At 38.2% G+C, this 20,947-nt stretch overlaps 1 protein-coding gene across 2 annotated transcripts in view; it reads right to left on the minus strand.

Annotated features, from left to right (window-relative positions):
- The window catches only part of rnf220a (ring finger protein 220a), a 512,316-nt gene that overhangs the window by 63,849 nt on the left and 427,520 nt on the right, over positions 1–20,947 (minus strand). For both annotated transcript variants that reach the window (XM_087990559.1, XM_087990558.1), the window contains 4 exons: positions 14,202–14,298; positions 13,380–13,466; positions 10,627–10,682; positions 8,785–8,866 (listed from right to left, as the gene is read on the minus strand). In XM_087990559.1, the coding sequence (XP_087846685.1) occupies positions 8,785–8,866; positions 10,627–10,682; positions 13,380–13,466; positions 14,202–14,298 (322 nt within the window). The remainder of the gene's footprint in view (positions 1–8,784; positions 8,867–10,626; positions 10,683–13,379; positions 13,467–14,201; positions 14,299–20,947) is intronic.

Here is a 20,947-nt window from a genome sequence, read left to right on the forward strand (position 1 = left end):
AAGATTGGACTTTGGCTCCATGAAAACTGTGCGGTTGTCACTCTTGCCAATGCTATCATGCAGAGATGCATTTACAACGTGCAGAGCGATAAGGGTGAGGTCAAGTAGATTTTGCCTCATGTTGGTTCTCTCACCAACATACCTAATCTGGCAGCTGGTTCAGGATTCCATCAAGTAAATCAGTCGCACTGTTGCTGAGCCACACTGGATAAGCAGCATCCCCATGTGTGGACTCAAGACATTGCAGCAAAATTAAAGTCAATGGAATCAGGGGAAAACCCTACATTGTGCTAGGCATAACTGCAATCAAAGACCAAAGGCAGACGGTTGTGATAGTTGAAGGCTTTGTTTTGCTACTTCAATAATATTCTTCCTTCCAACACAAGGTCAGAAGTGGGGATGTTGATATGATTTCATAGCATTCAGTACCATTGACAGCTCGTCAGATACTGAAGCAGTTTTTGTTCACAGGGAGCAAGATTTTGGCAGCATTCAGACTTGGACAGATAAGAGACAAGTAGCACGCACACCACTCGAATACCAGGCAATGACAAACTCTTAACAAGAGAGAACTGAACCATCTCTCATTGATGCTCCACAGCAGTGTCATCACTGAATCCCCCAGCACCAACATTTTTGAGGTTAGCAATGATCAATAACTTAACTGGACCAGCCAAGGGGGGGGTCTTCTCCTGGTCATCTTCTGACTTCCACAAGCCCGGTCATCATCTGCAAAGTAAAACACCAGGAGTGTGGTGGAATATTCTTCCTTAGTTTGGATGAGTGTAATTCAAGAAGCTCGACACCATCTAGGACAAAGTAATCCATTTTATCACTACCTCATTTCTATTTCATTTCTTTTTCCATAGATGCCAGCGGAACAGGTAGGCTGAGCCCAGGGCTCGTCCGCAAACTTTGGATTTCTTTCTCTTCTTTTCCTTCTTTATTCCCTGATTCTTTTTCTTTTCTTTTTCATTTCTTTCTTCCTTTTCTTTTGGGTCTGGAAAGTGTCAGGTCAGGGATGAGGCCCCTGGCGGTGGCAGCATCAATAGTTTGAGCCAAGTGTGTCTCCACTCTAGCCAGGGTCTTCTGGCAAGCAAGGAGCAGATCCTAAGCTGATGTCCCGGCCTGAACTAGCAGGCTAAGCAAAGGTTCCAGGTCCGCGGCTGGGCCCAAGTGCCCGAAGGAGAGGTGGCAGTCTCGGCACATCAAGGTGATTGCCTGGTATGGTGGTCTATTTCTGGCATGGCAGTCTTGTTCTAATGTGGAAGTCTCTTCCCCGTTTGAAGGTTTTCTTCATCTTCAGCTTCCAGGGGTTCCAAAGAGCTGTCAGGTGGTTTTGTCCCAACGTGGAAATCTTAGTTTGGCATAGAATCTCCTTCAGCAGAGGCTTCTGGCCCAGTATTCCAGCGGCCAGGCTTGGTGCTCCCGTCCAAGCTGCATCTTCAGGGTATTCAATCGTTCCTTAATCAGCTTTCTCTGAGTCCAGGAGCCATTAATTGAACTGTGATGAGCTTTGTCTTAATTTTACTTTTTACTATTATGTATGACTTCTGTCATTAATATAGGTGCTGTGGTGGGGCAACTTACAGAACTTTTCACTGTATTTTTCATGTAAAAGTATATGTGACTATAAATTTCTATTCGATTCTCATCCACCACAAACATTTATTCCCTCCTACAGATTGACAGTGGTAGCAGTGTGTAACTTCTCCAAAATGCATTACAACAACTTAGGAAGGTTTCTTCAGTAGTACATTCCAAACCCATGGTGACTACCAGCTGGAAGAGCAAGTGCAGCATCTGAAAGATCCCCTTCAAGAGACAGAACATCCTAACTTGGAACTACAATGTCACTCTTTTTCTGTTGCTGGCCCAAAATCCTGAAATTCCCTTAATAATGACTACCTACACCACAGAGACTGCAGCAATTCAGAAGGCAGGTCATCACCACCTTCTTCAGGGCAATTAGGGATGGGCAATCAATACTGGCTTTGTTATTGGCACTTACATCCCATTAATGCATATTTTAAAAAAGAACTATTGTGCGTTGGTGAGAACAGAAAGAACACATTTAATAATGTTTGAAATTGGACATCATTTAAATTTTAAATAGAGTGAAATAGAATCATTGTGACAGCCATTTCAATCTTCAATGGTTATCTTGTATTGGTTGCCTACTTTCTAAACTTTAAAATTAGTTTTGAAAATATCATTAAAGTATGGTAAGTAACAGATCATTCTATGAAACAATTTGCTGGTTAAATCACAGTAATTATGCTTAATATGCCATTGTAAATTTTCATATTTGCCTGAAGGCAGAAATGCCATCTCATTTTAGTATTTGAAATATATTATTTTAATTATAAATCACAACATTTCATTTATTGACAGTGGCTGAGGCTAAAAGATGTCATCTACCTGCCTCTTAGACAATGTTCCAGGAAAGCCTGAAAACATGAAAGGGAGGGGAGGGAGAGACTTGAAAGATGACATAGAACACAATGATACTCCAGAAGAGATAAGAGTTAGACAAGATGCATACTGAATGTGAAATGCAGAGTATAGAAATACTGCATATAGAAATAAATATATATATAAATGGAATATAGAGTCATAGAAATTTACAGCACAAAAAAAATACCCTTTGGCCCATCACACCCATGCTTAAATATTCAATTCTCATTTTCCGGCACTTGGCCGATAACATTACACACCTTAGCATCGCAAGTACACATCTAAATCCTTAATTATCAGTGCTGGGAGTTCAGGAACCCTAAATATCTACACTTTTGACAATTTGTTTTGGGTGGGATAACAGAATGGATTCCTTTAAAAGGTATTACAAAAAAAGTGATATTAAATAAAATATAAAATCGACAGGACATACAATAAAATGGAATGCCAACTGATGAATATCGCATTTCAATCTCAAATGAAACAAATCCACTCTAAATTCTGAATAAAACTGAAACACAAATTTCGAATCACGACTTACAATTGTTGATCAATAAATAAACTTTCGAGACTTAAAATTTACTAAAGAAATCTACTACGCAGCTCCAATTTCTTCAAATGTGAGCTCAGTAACCAAGGCTTGCTTTCTCTTCCATCTTGCAAAAAATTTATACTCTTTGTATGTTGAATAAAAAAAGCAATGAAAAATCTTACAAATAATATAAAAAGACATGATATATAAACACTTCCACTGGAAAGCAATAGTAATTTGCTGCTTCAAAATTTATGCCATTTATAAGTTACAATTAACGGAAGGAATTGGAAGCAAAAGAATAGATATCGAATGTTCCTTCCCTACATTTAGTAACAGCAGCAAATCATAAAAGGTGTTTTTGGCACTCAACTGTCTCAGAGCCCATGTCAGTGTGTATGAATTGGAAGATAGTTTCAATTATCACAACTATGCGGAACTGTCTTCTTTTGTTTCAAAGAAGCTTGAAATTTGGCAACAGGCAGATTGGTAGCATTGCAGGTCCCATTTATCTTGCTGGGGTAGATAAGCCAGCTTCATGGAGGGCTGGGAGATGAATATTAAAACCCCTGCATTTGTAGCAGCTGCAAGCGTGTCGCTCCATTTTATTCCCCCTGATTAATGGCCTCCTATTCCTGATTTATAACTCCCCGCTGGACAAGCCTTAGCCACACTGGAAATATTAGAGAATTATTAAATAAACATTCATACGTCATGTCTGTTTCATACACTCCTCATAATGCAACTGACTCCAATAGGAATTCAAGCGCCAGCAACTGTTTGCTTTAACTCTGACACGCAGCATCTTGAATGATTCATGCCTCGACTTGCTAAAACACTTAGTGTCATACATCATGCCAGCAGTAGTCTCCCAGTTTGCAGAGTGTCTGTGTTGGCCCAGGATGAATCAATCTCGACTGCAGGCCTCTTGCTGCCACATTAGGCATACATCATCACCCATTTTTTTCTCTCCAAGTCAGAGACCACTAGTCCCAGGGCCAGGGCCTCCAAAATATGACCCTTAATATTAATTTAGGCCAACCAAACCAGCCCGATGTTATCAGTCTAAACTTCTGCAGGCTGTGACAAAGTATTTAACAGAACTGCTCATCTAGAAATGCACAGAAATGGATAGGTGCATAGCTGGCTAATTGTGGGGTAGACTGTAGGGGATTAATGGTGAGAAGGAAGATGAAAAGGTATGGAGGAAGAGCTGCCACTGTTGATAAAATCAGACTATATTTTCCAAGATTTCCCTGAAAGCATTACTAGAAGTAAAGAATGCTCTTGTTTGAGTTGACTCATATCAAACCCTGACAGATCCTGTTCATATCAATGATATAGTGGATTCCACTTGATGTTTTTGATTAATGTTTCTGCTCTGTGAGTAGAAATGGCAAAAATCTATTGTGTTTACTCTGGATAACTTAAAAAAACTTGCACTTGTAAATTCTTGTTACAAGTGATGTGTTCCACAGATTGCCCTTTCTACAACGTATAGATTATACTGCACCATTGCCTTAATTATTATCTGATTTTGTAGCAAAGCACAGCAAGTCCAAAGCTGAAAAGATTATGCACTTAATTTATATGTTTTCCTGAAAATAAATAAAATTCCACCAGCAAAATGTGCCACAGGCCACTCATACATTATGAATCTCACAATGGAAATCCCCTTTACGTACAAATTACTGTTAAATGAATATAATTATACAGACAAATGATTTATGGACAGGGAAAGAAACAGACATGCTCGTGAGAGAATGGATTAGTGTGCGTATGCACTATACTACAGAATTTATGTAATGGAGAGACTTCTAATTAACCTATTTTTAAAAAATCAAACAATTTCAGCTGGAAAATTCAGAGGGAGACATTGAGCAGAGGCACCTTTTCTCCACCTGAGTCAGTGGAAAACAGTCTTAAGATCAATTAACCTTTGCATCCTCAGCTCACTTCCTGAGGCTTCGGGAATGCCCATCCCTTTTCCACAGAGATTTGAATACATTCCGGGGGGAATTAGAAGTATATATATTTGAAAAAAAAAGAATATTTTAGGCATATGCACTATACATACGAGTGAATTCCTAAACTTTTCTTTATTATAGTTTCCAAGTGTATGATATTTAAGTCCCATATCTAGTTTATATTTGAATTTGTCTCTTTCATATCACAAGACCAGAAATGGAGGTAAAAACAATATTAGAACAACCAATCTATAAGCCAGGGTCAGTATGTTCAGCTTACCCTACTATTCACAGTGAGCTTGCCAATTACCTTTCAGAATACATTATCTGATTTCACTTTCTTTAATATATGTTCTCTTTTTAAAACATTTATTTCTTCTTGGGGACATATGATAGTCAATTACTTTAAGAAAGAAAGAATAAGGAAAACAGAGAAGATAGCAAACCATGAAATAAAGTTGTTTAAAAGTAGTCATACAGAAACAGAACCAAATTCCTATGAGCATACCAGCACCTTTTAAGATTTTCAATTATAATAGTTTCATAAACTACCTAGTACATCTCCAATAACTTGACAGAAACTGTGTCTATTAATGAGCTGTTAGCTCTATGTACCCATGCAACTTCTGTCAGCCACCTGACTGAAGCTACAGTTTAAACCCCCTCCTATCCTTCATGCCCTCCTCGCATGATCATTTGACTGCAGTCCCAATTCTAACTCTTAATGCACCTGACGCTTCCCACACATAAATGGAAAGTCTTTAAACCACCACATGCCAACATTCTACAATAGGGCATGAAATATAATTAAGAATCACCCTTCCTATCCAGCCATCTGACTATAATCATGTTTTGTTTCTCTCAGAGTGGATGTAAATTAACAAAGCAAGAATTAAAATTCGGCAATATTGGACAATAAATAAACCAATTACAGCAGTCAATAATAATGTGATCCTGCATTAAAATATCAATTTCATTTTTTAAAAATAACCACAGTGAAATTAAACACTCCATAAATATTTGCATTAAAAACACATTTATCTGATGGAATATTTTGGAAACACTTTAAAATTGTAATACACAATTATTATCCGCATCAGTAATACTTGTGAAAGATAAAAGAAAATAATGAGGTACTTTAAAAAGATAAAGAAAATCCATGCCATTTTAGAAATGACTGATTGCAATAATAAAACATGACTGCATTTATTTACATTGCAAGTCCTGATAATTGATCTATTGATTCTGGCTATTGAGCCACATATCTGTTTCTCACAAAGAATCTACAGTACCAACACATAAAATGCATTAGGAAATGCTGTCAATCATAACATGAATGCTTTGTCTCTAAAATTCTACTTGTATACAAGATGCCATTTTATCCATTTAATATCAAAGAAAACTAAATCACTTGATTTTTCACTATTTCTATTACAACCTTTTTTATATGGTTATCAAGGTTTATGCACTGGGCAGTCATAAAATGTGCAAACATTTATGCAGCTCTGTAACAAACTGTACAAAGACAAAACATTTTACACAAGTGTACATGACAACATCAGGAACATCGATTGCATTTTACAGGTCAGAAAACACGGAAATTTCCAGTCTTACAAATTCTCTGAAATCAAGATTATTCAATATGTTAAAATAATAAGTACAAACATACTTGCTACCCACAAAATTTTAGTTCCTACTATTAACTTTTCTATACTTTAAATTCCTGCATCCATGTTTGTAATGGAAATTGTTTTGCAAACAGGTTAAACCATACTGCCATCAATGTCTTCTAAACTATATTATTTTTCTTCATTCATTGTCTCTATACTCAGCAATTCTTCAATTTAGCAACTTCAGCTCCAAGTCTTGCATAGTATTTTTGATTCCTGATCAACTTGAATTTTCCCTCCCATTTTCTTCTTCCTACCCTCTACAATTCACCTCTTTCAGAAAACCATTCATCTCATCCTTCACTTAATTTTCAATTACTCCCGTTTGCCTCATCCTCTGGATCATTGAAAATGGCAAAGAGGTATCATCTCTCTTTATTTCAAAATTATAGACAATATCTTCCCTCCAAAAGTCCTGCTAAAATTTGCTTTCCCAAACTGCAGCACCTCACATTTATCCAAATTAAACTCCATCTGCCACTTCTCAGCCCACTGGACCATCTGATCAAGATCCCGCTGTAATCTGTTGTAAACGAAACAAATTAGAGGAAACCTTCAAGACCATCACTAATACCCTTACTGACATAAAGTTCACTAAAGAGGAGGAAAACAACAACAAACTGCCATTCCTAGATGTCGCAGTAGAGCGAACAGCCAATGGGGAACTTCAAACCAATGTCTGCATGAAAATAACACATACTGACCAAATACTGAACTACAGAAGCAATCATCCCAAAACTCACAAATGAAGCTGCATTAAAACATTATTTCAATGAGCCACCATATACTGCAGCACAGAGGAACTACGCAGAGCAGAGAAAAATCACCTATACAATGTATTCAAAAAGAACGGGTAACCGATGAACACAGTCCTTCGATTTCTTAGCAACAAACCCTAAGAAGCAGAAAAAACATGCCCAGAAATCTTAGCCACTCACCCCTACATCAAAAACATCTTGGAAATGACTGCCAGACTACTCAGACCTCTTGGCATCATGGTAATCCACCAACACACTAAAACAGCAGTTAATGAACTTGAAAGACTCTATACAGACAACAAGCAAAACTAATGCCATTTACAAAATACCTTGCAAGAGCTGTAACAAACACTACAGGCAGAAAACTAGCCACCCCTGATACATCAACATCAACAAGCCACAAAAAGACATGACCTACTCTCAATAGTATCCTTACATACAGATGAGGAAGGACACCACTTCGACTGGGAAAACACATCCATCCTAGGACAAGCCAAACAGACATGCACGAGAATTCCTAGAAGCATAGTATTCCAATCGGAACTGTATCAACAAACACATTGACTTGAATCCCATTTACCACCACAAAAAAAAAGAATGGGAAATGACATCATCACATGAATGCTGTCATCACGGGAAATGATGTCACCAACCCAAGGAAACCTAAACACAAACAGAAAGTGGGTCATGCCACCCCCAGCGCTTCATCCAGAGGCTCACTGATGATGTTACCTAGTATGGTGACGAAATGTCTGAAAAATGAACCTCCCAGCTCAGCTAGCAAACCTACATCCAAGGAATATATGATAAAATTACACATGGAAAATTAAAGAGGAAGTTATCAATTAGTTGGGGCTGTGCAAATCAAAGGTCATTCAACAATACAAAGGTGTGTTCTTGCAATTTTGTTTTTCCCACAAAAGATTATCTGCTGCTCCTGGAAATTGCTAGGTCAAACAGAATAATACACAGCATATATTTTACTTACATATCTTGTAAGTCCTTCAACAGTCAGAAATCTTTAGCGAGATCTCACTCACTACCTACATTGTTCTGAATCTTAAGCGTGAGGCCTGTACAACTCTAAAGGCTTAAAACATTCTCCGGCAGCAATTTGGGACAAATAGAAAATATAGCTTTGTAGGATTTTTGTAAAAAAAACATTTGCAGCAAAATGTTACAAACCCTCTCAAACATTATTCTATTTATTTGCTATTGAATGTACACTTAATAGATTATAAAATATTGCAATACAATTTCTGCACTCTATCCTGAAATTCACTGATACTAAACAACTTGGAAGCCTTTGCTGCAGATAATGGAAATGCAATTCTTCTATTTTGAGAGTCAATCAGGACAGAAACTGTCTTGATCCATCCCATTAACGCACCAGTACTTACTTTTCAATCTCGCTGTTTTTACATGTCTTCTGTGTCTGTACCTCTAATTTACCACTTTCCCCATTACTTGTTGAAGGCATTTCTGTAAAGAAATCAAATATAAAAATAGATCCAAGGTATTCATTTACTTAAAAGTAAATCTATATTTTTCAAAATCACACATGTGCATACCTGAGACAGTGTATTTATTCTGTGAATAGTTTTATGCATTGTACTCCCAATCAGAATAGAGTTAAAAATAGCCAAAAGTAATTTTTGTTCAAACCTTTAAAACCAGTAACGTCAGCACATATCCCTGACTAAATTTCAATTTGAGTCACTGGAATGAAAAGACAACTTTTTTTTTGCCTAATGTTCTTCTTCCTCCCTAATATGAAGGTGTTGAGAAGAGTTAACAGGTACAATACCATGTAAAGTTAGCTCACTTAGTTGCATATATTATAAACAGAAAAAATATTAACTTACTATATTGCAATAATTTATTAAAACATGCTGTTATTTTAACTTGGTTCACATACTAGAACTCTTACCAGTCAGAAAACTTTCTGGTTCATTCTCTATTTCAAGATTTAAGAACCCAGACTGACATTTTAATATAGTGTCAACAGACAGCCACGCAATAAATATACTCAATCAAAACCACTGAAAGTGAATTATCTACAGATTATTTCATTTGCGTTGTATCTTCAAAACTTCTGCATTTTCCAAGAAATAATAGTGACTTTTCAGCATGCAATATTATTTTTGTTGTGAAGCATTGTTACAATTGCCAGTCTTGCTTGCCCTCTTCGGTTCAAAGGCATCACTCATTCCTTTAAATGCATCCCTGCCCTTAATCCAAGACTAGGACAACATAACCCTCGGGCACAAGTATACCATTACTAGTCTACATTATACCAGGAAGGATTAACCATGAACAAAAATGGTATTATTAAAACAGACAATTGATCAATAAATCAAGTCTTTGAGGGACTATATCAAATTCCTTCAAAATTGCATTTTAACTTTTTCAGTCATCATGTAAGTGCCATGGCAAGGGGCATAGACCAATATGGTATTCCAAACTTGCCGATTAAAGCAACAGTGGATAATCTTGTGTTGGAGTCTTGGGTAAGCCAATCTTTCATGTTTTCGAGTGGCTTCCTGTGCTATTGCTATCTTCATCTTCTTCTGTTAATCCTTCAACTGGGGGATTAGGCACTGCAACTCTTCTGCACGATAACATACCCAAAGAATTTTTCTTTGAATTTTCCTTCTTTTGATACTGGTTAAGAATTCTCTTGTATAGCAGGTCTCATTCATTACTTCTTTCTTAGTTGTTACTTCACCTAGCCTTAGTGATCCATATTTAGGATCCTTCTCTAGCAGCTCAGTTTGAAGCTATTGATTTCCTTTCGTTCTCCTTTCCCATAACTACAAGATTACTGACCAGACATAATTGCCTTAGTACTTTTGTTTAAACTGGTATCTTGCCTTAAAACTCAACTTCTAAATTTAACTTGTTTTCAAAACCCTTTTTTTCTGGAAAAGGAGTCATAAAATTTCCAAAATCCAGTAAATAGGTTCGAAAGACAGAAAAATGTGCTACTAAGCAAAAGTTCTTTCTTCCTTGCTGCTACATTATTTCCATCCTAATACATAATCCACAATAAAAGAGAATCACTCCTGTTTGCCCACTTCAACCCAAAACTGTCCCATAACAATCTGCAGAGTAACATAAGGATGGCACAACAGATCAGAACACCTAAGTCTCCTATTCTGATAACTCATGTGGAAAGATAGTTTAACAACGAACATTACATTGAAAAGCATCTGGTTGAAATTGAACTTTAAACTACGTACCATCACTAGCCCATTTGGAAAACTCTGGTGTTATTCTGTTGCTTGGGGTTCCGCCACTGCAAAAGCAATAACACATCCTGGTTACTGTCACATTTATTAACAGCACTGTCTGACACCTGCAAATGCAGAGTACAGTTGCAATCAAGAACCAAAGAATTCAAAATTCAGACATGAGAAAATTATTTTGCGCTACCACCCAGTTTGGAGATTTTTCGAAGGAAAGATCGAAGGAACTAATACACATCTCACAAAATAAAAATACAAATGCTAGTTTTTAATTTATGAAGAGTTTAAACATTGCTAAAAAAGGAGACAAGAACTCGAAATGTTTCATCTTGCATTTATCAGGACAATGATGCTACAAACAGACTTGAATAAAGGGATTTGATTTGATTTATTATTGTCACATGTACCACAATACAGTGAAAAGTATTGAATTGCATGCGAACCAGACAAATCATATCTTACATAACTACGTCAGAGTAATAAAACAGAGTGCAAAATGTAGTGTTACAGCGACAAAGAAAGATCAACCCTAACATATAAGATATCCGTTCATAAGTCTAATAATAGCAGAGAAGAAACTGTTCTTAAATCTGTTGGTATGTGTTTTGAAACTTTTCTATCTTTTGCCTGATGAAAGAGAGTGCAAGACAGTATAACCAGGCTGGGAGGAGACGTTGATTATTTTAGCTGATTTCCTGAGACAGTGGGAAGTATAGATGGAGTCAATGGAAAGAAGGCTGGTTTTCACCATAGACTGGACTGCATTTACAACTCTGTAATTTCTTGTGGTCTTGGGTAGAGAAGTTGCCAAGCCAAGCTACAATACATTCGAACAGGATGGTTTTTATGGTGCATCAATAAAAACTGATAAGAGACATTGTTGACATGCCAAATTTCCTTAGCCTTGTGAGGAAGTAGAGGAGTTGGTGTGTTTTCTTCACTGTTACGTTGATGTGGATGGACCAATTTAGATCATTGGTGACATTTACTCCAAGGAACTTTAAGCTCTCCATAACCTCGACCTCAGCACCATTGTGACAGACAGGGACCTGTCCTCCACTCCGCTTCCTGAAGTCGATGACCAGCTTCTTCATTTTGCTGACATTGAGGGAGAGATTATTGTTTTTACACCATGCCATTAAGTTCTCTATCTCCTTCCTGTTGTTCTGACAAGGGTACTGACTGGTTCGGCCATTAGTAGCATGGAAATGTAGCAAGAACAGTTAACTATCAATCATAATTCTCAGACCAGAATCCGACTGGTCAGGGTGCTGCCATCAGAATGTAGCAGAGATTGGCAGTTTCCCGAAGTCTTTTTTATTTTTCCATGAGGAAGGTGCAACATATATATGAATTTCTTTGCCTGGGTCCAGTGTATTAATGTGTAACATGCAGATGTATCACGCTGTGAGCTTGACTGACAATTTTAAATTGGGTTCCAATGCAATTAGCGAACTGTGCTCAACCAGCCCATGCTTGCAAGTCTCAGAATAGTACATTCTCCAGTATGAGAACCTGTTGTTGGAAATTACTTATTAAGTAATCCAGTCTGTGCCAAAATTTACATTACAAACCAATTTAAGATTACCAGACAGGATTCCAGTGCAACACATTTGTACATGCTAGAAGCTACACATATGAATATGATTCTGTTTCATGTAAGCAAAAGAATTCATTCGTCATTTTTTTTAAAATGGAAAAATAGCAACAGTCAAAGAGATTGCCAATCTCTGCTGCATTCCAGTAGCAACACCCTGACTAGAGTCTACTGGTCTGGTATGAGAACTAACATTGACATTTAACTGTTCTTGCTGTATTTTAAGCCAATGATGACCTCAGTAATCAGCACCTTCTCACAATGCATAAATTGTGTCCCCTTCTTCAATTCTGTTTCTTGCATCATAGTCTTGATGGGGTCAAGATGAAATGTTTTGACTTCTTGATTCCTTTTAGGAATGTTTATGTTGCGGATTACTAAGCAATTGCTTGAGAAGGAATTTATTGTTCTAACTGTAAAGAATAGAACGATGACTATAAAGCAAGGAATCAGATTGATTAAACTGCTTAAATTCAATTAATGAACTCAAAATATAAACAGACAGATCACCACAGTTAAAAAGAATCGGCATGGAAGATTCAAAGGGATAAACGTACCAAGAGCTCCCCATACAAAAAGCTATCAAAGAGAAAACATCCTGGAGGTTGCTCTACAAAGATCAAATCTGACAATCAAAATACATTTTCTGGAACTAGGTAAACCATGAGAACGAATGGCAATCTGGTGAGTGAGTTAATAGATCAATAAAAAAAAAAGAGTTGTGAATCATAGAAGAGAGAGAATAAGATTAAAGGATATCCTCTGCATGGTACAATATTCTCTCCTTGTACAGGTAACACCTTTGTGTTTTTTAAATCTCAAATCTCAGATGAGAAACTCAAGATGTGATACCTCCACTCTCATATTAAATCTTCCTGTGACTTCTGACTAAGAATAACAGTACAGCAGTGACTAATGGCAGATTACAAGCACCTGAACAAAGAAGTGGATTGAAATGACACCAAATTAATTTCGTACGAAACCCAGACAAAGAGGTGTTGCTCATCTCATTTGTTCTCCATCAAGCATAATGTCACAGGGGTAAAAGGTCAAGTATTTTAACTATGCTTTTCTACAGGAAGAATTCAGAATATTTTTAAATTTAATTGGCATGTTTGAACCAAAAATCACAAAAAAATTAAACACTTACTTTAGCACAGCACCCCGGAGTGCTTCCCTCTCTTTGGCCTCACCTGGTTCTTCTCCTGTACAAGGTATAATGTCTGCCTCTGTGTATCTGTTAGCCAAATTAAGGGTATAACAAGGTGACAAAAGTAAATCAGCTGATGTTCATTATATTTCATCTTCTTAATAAGAAAATTCTTGGGGGAGCAGCCCTCTTGTGGTGCAATCGCAGTGTGACTATCCCTGAATCAAAACACCTGGGTTCAAGTCCATTCTGCTCCAGAGATTGTACTATCATTCTAAACAGGTTGATTAGAAAATATATTAGTAAGAAAACATCCTGGTATTTGACAATCTGGTACTTATTTGGTTTTCTTCCTGGGAAATATATTTTGTACCAATGCTTTCTGAGTTATGATCATAACATAAATAGTACAGTCATGGTTATAATAGCCAAGGTAAGATTGTTGTGACTTCGGAGAGCACCAATTCAGTTCAAAATGAAATTATTTTCAAATCTGTCATTATAATTTCAGCTATGACAGATAATTTACTGGAATATGTTGATTTTACATTATCCATCAACATTTCAACTTGTGTGTTGGTCATCATATCCTTTAGAGCTGGTGCATAAATATCACTCAGTTAGGAGCATCTGAGGCCTCCCACCCAAGTATGACAAAGTGTGATAATATGCTGTGTGAAGATGATAATTAGAAAAAATACTATACATTACTTATTCCTTAAAAAAATTCAGAAAAAAATGAGGAAAGGCAGGCTATCTAAAGTTCCTGCTGACAGAACAAAAGAATCAAATAAAGTACTATTCATCAAAATAAAAGGATGCTGTGGTTTCCCATATTCCAGGGTGTCATCGCCATCCACGTCAAGATCTGCATCACTGTCATGGTTCTCTTTACTGCTGCAGGTGACAAAGCCAGATCCTATGTCGAAAAGGAGATTTTAAAAAAAAGTGTTCATTAAAACCCTTGAATTCATATCTTCATGCACAATTCATTCTCCATCACAATTTAAGAATATTATTTTTCTTCAACTCACATAATTTTCTTGACATTTTTAAACAGATAACTAGGAATAGTGGCCCAATTAAAATTTTAAATGGAGATAGAAAAAATGCTATGCGAGAAGCTAAGATGAAAATGAAAATCATAGAATCCCTACGGTGTGGAAATAGGCCATTTGGCCCAACAAGTCATGTTGCAGCTGTACAGGATATTGGTTAGGCCACTGTTGAAATATTGCGTGCAATTCTGGTCTCCTTCCTATCAAAAAGATGTTGTGAAACTTGAAAAGGTTCAAAAAAGATTTACTAGGATGTTGCCAGGTTTGGAGGATTTGAGCTATAGGGAGAGGTTGAATAAGCTGGGGCTGTTTTCCCTAGATTGTCAGAGGCTGAGGGGTGACCTGATAGAGGTTTACAAAATTATGAGGGGTATGGATAGGATAAATAGACAAAGTCTTTTCCCTGGGATTGGGGAGTCCAGAATTAGAGGGCATAGGTTTAGGGTGAGAGGAGAAACATATGAAAGGGACCTAAAGGGCAATTTTTTCACACAGATGGTGGTACAGGTATGGAATGAGCTGCCAGAGGAAGTGGTGGTGACTCGCACAACTGCAACATTTAAAAGGCATCTGGATAGGTTTCTGAATAGGAAGGGTTTGGAGGGATATGGGCCAGGTGCTGGCAGGTGGGACTAAATTGGGTTGGGATATCTGGTCGGCATGGACGAGTTGGACCGAAGGGTCTGTTTCTGTGATGTACATCTCTATGAATCTCAAGACTCGAAGTCTACACCGACCCTCCGAAGAGTAACCCACCCAGACCCATTCCCGTTACTGTACATTTCACCCCTAACCAATGCACCTAACTGAACACTACGGCCAATTTACCTAGCCAGCACATCTTTGGATTGTGGGAGGAAACCCACGCAGGTACAGGAAGTATGTGCAAACTCCACACAGAAGTTGCCTGAGGTTAGAATTGAACCTACATCCATATGAGGCAGCAGGGTTAACCACTGAGCCACCGTGCTGCCCTTTAACAATAAAAATAAATGCTTGATACTACTAATCTATTTATTGTACAGCCTTATTCTGTTCACTGAACTGACACCAATGTACAGCCTTACTGTCTTCATATTATTACATTGAAGCGGGTTCAGAAAAATTTTACAAGAATGTAGCCTGAACTGGAGGGTTTGATTTATAAGGAGAGGCTGGATAGTCTAGGACTTCTTTTCCACTGGACTGTAGGAGGTTGAAGATTGATCTTAGAAGTTTAGAAAATCATGAGGGTCCTAGATAAAGTGACTAACAAAAGTCATTTCCCCAGGGTAGGGGATTTCAAAACTGGAAGGCATAACTTTACAGTGAGAAGAGAAGGATTTCAAAGGGACATATGCGGCAACTTTTTCATTAAGACAGTGGTTCATATCTGGAATGAACTGCCAGAGGAAGTCTTATGAGGAAAGGCTGAGAGACTTGGGTCTGTTCTCATTGGAAAGGAGGCGGTGAAGAGGGGATTTGATAGAGACATACAAGATGATCAGAGAATCAGATAGGGTAGACAGTCAAAGTCTTTTTTCTAGTATGATGACATCAGCTTCTACGAGGGAAGATAGCTCCAAATTGAGGGGTGATGGATTTAAGACAAATGTCAGAGGCAGGTTCTTTACTCAGAGAGTGGTAAGGGCGTGGAATGCCCTGCCTGCCAATGTAGTTAACTCAGCCACATTTGGGAGATTTAAACAATCCTTGGATAAGCATATGGATGAAGATGGGGTAGTGTAAGGGGATGGGCTTAGATTAGTTCACAAGTCGGCACAACATCAAGGGCCGAAGGGCCTGTTCTGCGCTACATTGTTCTATGTTCTAAGTGGTATATAAAGTACAGTTAGAACATTTAAAAATATTTGGGTTGGTACTTAAATAGGAAAGATTTAGAGGGACATTGGCTAAATGCAGGCAAGTATGGCTAGTTTAGTTTGCAAAACCTGGTCGGCATGGACAAGTTGAACTGAAGGGTCTGTTTTTGAGCTGTATGACTCCATGTTGCCATGTTGTTGTATCAATTATTCAACAGTGGAATTTGTCATTTTGTTTTCATTGCCTACTATTGTCAAACTACATCTGCTTCAGATTTGACCTGGATCTGAATCCAGTCCTTCTCACTGATATGTAGCTAATACTGAATTTCTGGATTATTCTCATCCATGAAAAGAAATCTAATTTGAAACTTTAATTTGTTTGGAAATGCTTGAACAGCCTCTGGATATGCATAGGTTTAGCATTTGTACATAAGCCCATCTTGAATTTCAAATTACAGAGCATCCATCTCAGCCAGAAAAGAGGCACCATGTTAAATTCTCTGAAACAAATAAATTTATTTTGTTTAGATGCCCAATTGAATAAAATTCTTGCAGATTTAACTTCTGACATTGTAAATGCAGTCTATTTAAAGCTGTCTTTTTAACCTTCAACCATCACAAATAGCAAACAGCTAAGACATGGGTCACTTAGTGGTAAAAAACAAAGTAATGCAGCAGTTCCTTGTTTTTTCGACATTCTTTCACAGAATGTGACAAGTAATTCAGGTGCCGATCTTGACTGACACCTCTATAAGTCCCTGACACTACCAGAGACAAACTTCCCCATCAATCACACTCTACCTATCAGGACTGCTTAACCAGCTTCTGAACTGCTGAAAGAGGAAGCAAAAGGCCTGTGATGCAGTAACCCAATCCAGTTCTGTCAAATATATCCCAAATCCCAGAAGGCCAAAGCTTCTGCCCAACTAATTAACATTAAGTGTTGAAAGAGAGGGGAAGGTGGAATTTCTAAGTGCTGAGTTGTTAATAAGCCTTAAATTTTACAAATGTGAGTTACCCCAAAAGACAACACAACTAATAATGTAAGGCCCTGACTGCTAACCCAAAAGAAAATCACTGTTAATTTAATCAATTGATCAGTTCATTGATTTGAAGTCAAGACGGCTAGTTAACCATGCAGAGCAAAAACCCACGATTGCATGACCGCAGAAAGCTGTCATTGATTTTTCCACCTGCCACTCAGTGCACATCCTGAATAGAATTGCAACTTTGTGCAAAGGGGAGCTAGGGGTTTCAAAGTTAAATTAGTTACAGATGCAATCAGGGTGTCTTCTGTAAACTCTATTGATTGAACAGCTGACAGTCCAACACGAACAACTCAGCTAGTCAATCGCCTCAGATGTCACCTGCCACTTTGCTGAATAGTTGACAATGCAATTATCTGGTGTGGAGGTAAGAAGTTGCGTGTGTCAAATGCAGTTAGCCCCCATAAGTTGCAGCTCAAATGGCCTATAAAGTGTATGTATTTATATGTATGCAAGCTGTGTGTTTAGCAAGATCTACAAGATGTCATTTGCTTTCAAACTAGAATACATGGATGCCTTAAAAAGATACCATTAGAAGAAAAGTTTGGGCAAGGTCATTCTGGCTGAACATAGATACAAAATTTAAAACAAAAATAATCAATGATATTTAGGTGAGGTGATAATAAGTAATTATAAAGTCCACATTTCCATGCTCAATTTGTTGAAATTATTTTATGGCAATGGTCTCAGTATTCATTATTCCCTTTTCAGACTGAGCTGATAATTATTTAAGCACGTATTAACAACAGAATGGACATTTTACTAGACTGAACAGTTGAGGAAAGATCATTAAGCTGAAACATTAACTCTTTTTCGCTCTGTAAAAATCCTACTGATGTGTTGAGTATTTCTAAGATTTTCTGTTATTATTTCAACTATGTATTTATGGAATGTCACAGTAAAAACAAAAGCTGCTGTGAATATTAGCATCGCTGCCAAGCCTTGCATTTATTACCCATCAATAAATGCTCCTGAGAAGATGGTGATGCGCTGTTTTTTTGAACTGTGCTATTCTATATATGGAGGTAAGTTGTTAGGGAGGGAGGTTCAGGAATTTGACATAGTTGCAGTGAAGAAATAGTGATATAATTCAAAGTCAGGATGGTTGTGGCTTGGAGGAGAACCTGCAAGTGGTGATACTTCCATGTGACTGCTGCCCTTGTTATCATAGGTGGTAAAATGTCACAGGTTTGAAACAACCTTGGTGAGTTGCTGCAGCAAACCCTGCAGATAATACACACTGTTGCCTCCACTGCAGGATTTAAATGTTAACATTAGTGAATGGAATGCTGACTAAGTGGGCTGTGTCTTGGAAAGAGACTGTGCTCTTGCCTTTCAGGATGGAGTGGTCAAGGGTTTAGAAGATGCTGTCGAAGGATTTTTGGTTCTGCGGTATATATTATAGATGAGATTAGATTCCCTACAGTGTGGAAACAGGCCCCTTCAGCCCAACAAGTCCATACCGACCCTCCGAAGAGCAACCCACCCAGTCCCATTCCCCTAATTAGTACTACAGGCAATTTAGTATGGCCAATTCACCTAACCTGCACATCCTTGGAATGTGGAAGGAAACCGGAGCATCTGGAGGAAACCCACACAGACACGGGGAGAATATGCAAACTCCATACAGACAATTGCCCGAGGCGGGAATTGAACCCGGGTCCCTGGCGTTGTGAGGCAGCAGTGCTAACAACTGAGTCACCATGCTGCCCCAAAGATTACACACAATGTTGCAAATTAAGATCGGTGGAGGGGGGAGTGGATGCTTGTGGTTGTGCTGCTAATCAAGTGAACTACTTTGTTTTGGATAGTATCAAGTTTTTTTTGAGTTGGAGCTGCACTGAACCAAGCATGTGAGGAGTATTCTATCCACTCCTGATTTGTGCTTTGTAGATGATTTTCAGGCTTTGGGGAGTAAAGAGATGAATTATTTGCCACAGTATTCTTAGTCTCTGACCTGCTCATATAGCCACTGTATTTATGTGGCAAATCCAATTGAATTTCTGATCAATGGTAACCCACAGGATAATTAGGGATTCAGTGATGCTCATTGCCTGGCATTTGTGTGACTTGAAAACTACTCGTCACTTGTCAGCCCAAGCGTGGATAGTGTCCAGGTCTTATTGCATTTGAACGTGGGCTACTTTAGCATCTGAGAAGTTGTGAATGTAGCTGAACACAGTGTAATCATAGTGAACTTCTTACTTGATGATGGAGGGATGGTCATTGATGAAACAGCTGAAGACAGTTGGGCCCAGGACAAATCCTGAGGAACTTCTGCAGCGATGTCTGATCTCCAAAAACCACAACCATCTTCCTATGTGCTAGATATGACACTGACCGGCAGACAGTTTGTCCCCTGATTCTCATCAATGCCATTTTGCGAGGGCTCCTTTAGGCCACACATGATTGAATGTAGCCTTCATATCCAGGGCTATCACTCTCACATCACCTCTGCAATTCATCACTTCCAAGGCTGTACTGAAGTCAGGAGCTGAGTGGCCTAGCAGAACCCAAATTGGGCATCAGTGAGCAGGTGTTGCTTGATAGCACTGTTGATGACACGTTCTGTCGCTTTACAGATAATCAAGAGTAGTTTGACGGAGCAGTAATTGGCCATGCTGAACTTGTCCAGGACAATGTCCTCTGCTTTTCATGTACAGCATATACCTGGACAATTTTCCACAATGTCAGTTAAATACCATTGTTGTAACTGTACTGGAAGTGATGGCGAGGAGAGCAGTACATTCTGGAAGACAAGTCTTTGGGACTATTTCCAGAATGTTGTCAGAGCCCATAGCTTTTGCAGCATCCAGTGCTTCCAACTGTTTCTTGATACAACTTGGAATGAATTGACATGGTCTCACTAAGGCAAACGATGGACTGATATCAAGGGCAGTCATTCTCATTGAATCTCTGAAGTTTAGTTATTTTATCCATACCTGGACGAAGGCTGCAGAGATTTGGAGTCAAGTAGTCCTTACAGAATACAGAGGACTACTGAGCAGGTTATTGCTGAATAAGTGCTTTTTGAAAGCTTTGTCAAGGATACCATGAAGCATTTTCTGGATGAATGTAGTTAGATTGATGGGGCAATAATTGCCAAAATTTAACCTGCCCTTCTTTTTTTTTGGACCTGCATTATTAGGTAAATGCCACTTTTGCAGCTGTTTTGGAACAGCTGGGTTAAGTTATTGCTCTGGAGCACCAGTCTTCAATACTACAGCCAAAATGTCATCAAGGCCATAACTTTTGTTGTATTTAGTGCCTTCATCAGTTTCTTGATTTCACACGGAGTAAACTAATTGGCTGAAGATTGACAATAGGAATGCTATGGACCTCAGAGGCAGCCAAGATGGATTATCCCTTCAGTTCTTTTGACATTCACCTTAAGTAACTGGTCCTCTCATTCTTGAAACTTCTGTCATTTTTTTACACTCGCAATGCTATGTGGTCAACATTTATTGCCTATCCCTAGTTGCCCTTGAGGTGGTTGTAGTGAGATGCTTTCTTGAACTGCTGCAGTCCATATGTTGAAGACCCACCATGCTGTTACGGAGGAAATTCCAGGATTTTGACCCAGCAACAGTGAAGAAATGACTGGAACAGTTTTTTCTCCATCTACTCTGGCAAATCTCTCATTATTTTTGAACATTTCA

The sequence above is a fragment of the Chiloscyllium plagiosum genome, unplaced genomic scaffold (genome assembly GCF_037043375.1).
Source record: "Chiloscyllium plagiosum isolate Xiang-an unplaced genomic scaffold, Cpla_swu_hap1 HiC_scaffold_9, whole genome shotgun sequence".
NCBI lineage: Eukaryota > Metazoa > Chordata > Chondrichthyes > Orectolobiformes > Hemiscylliidae > Chiloscyllium > Chiloscyllium plagiosum.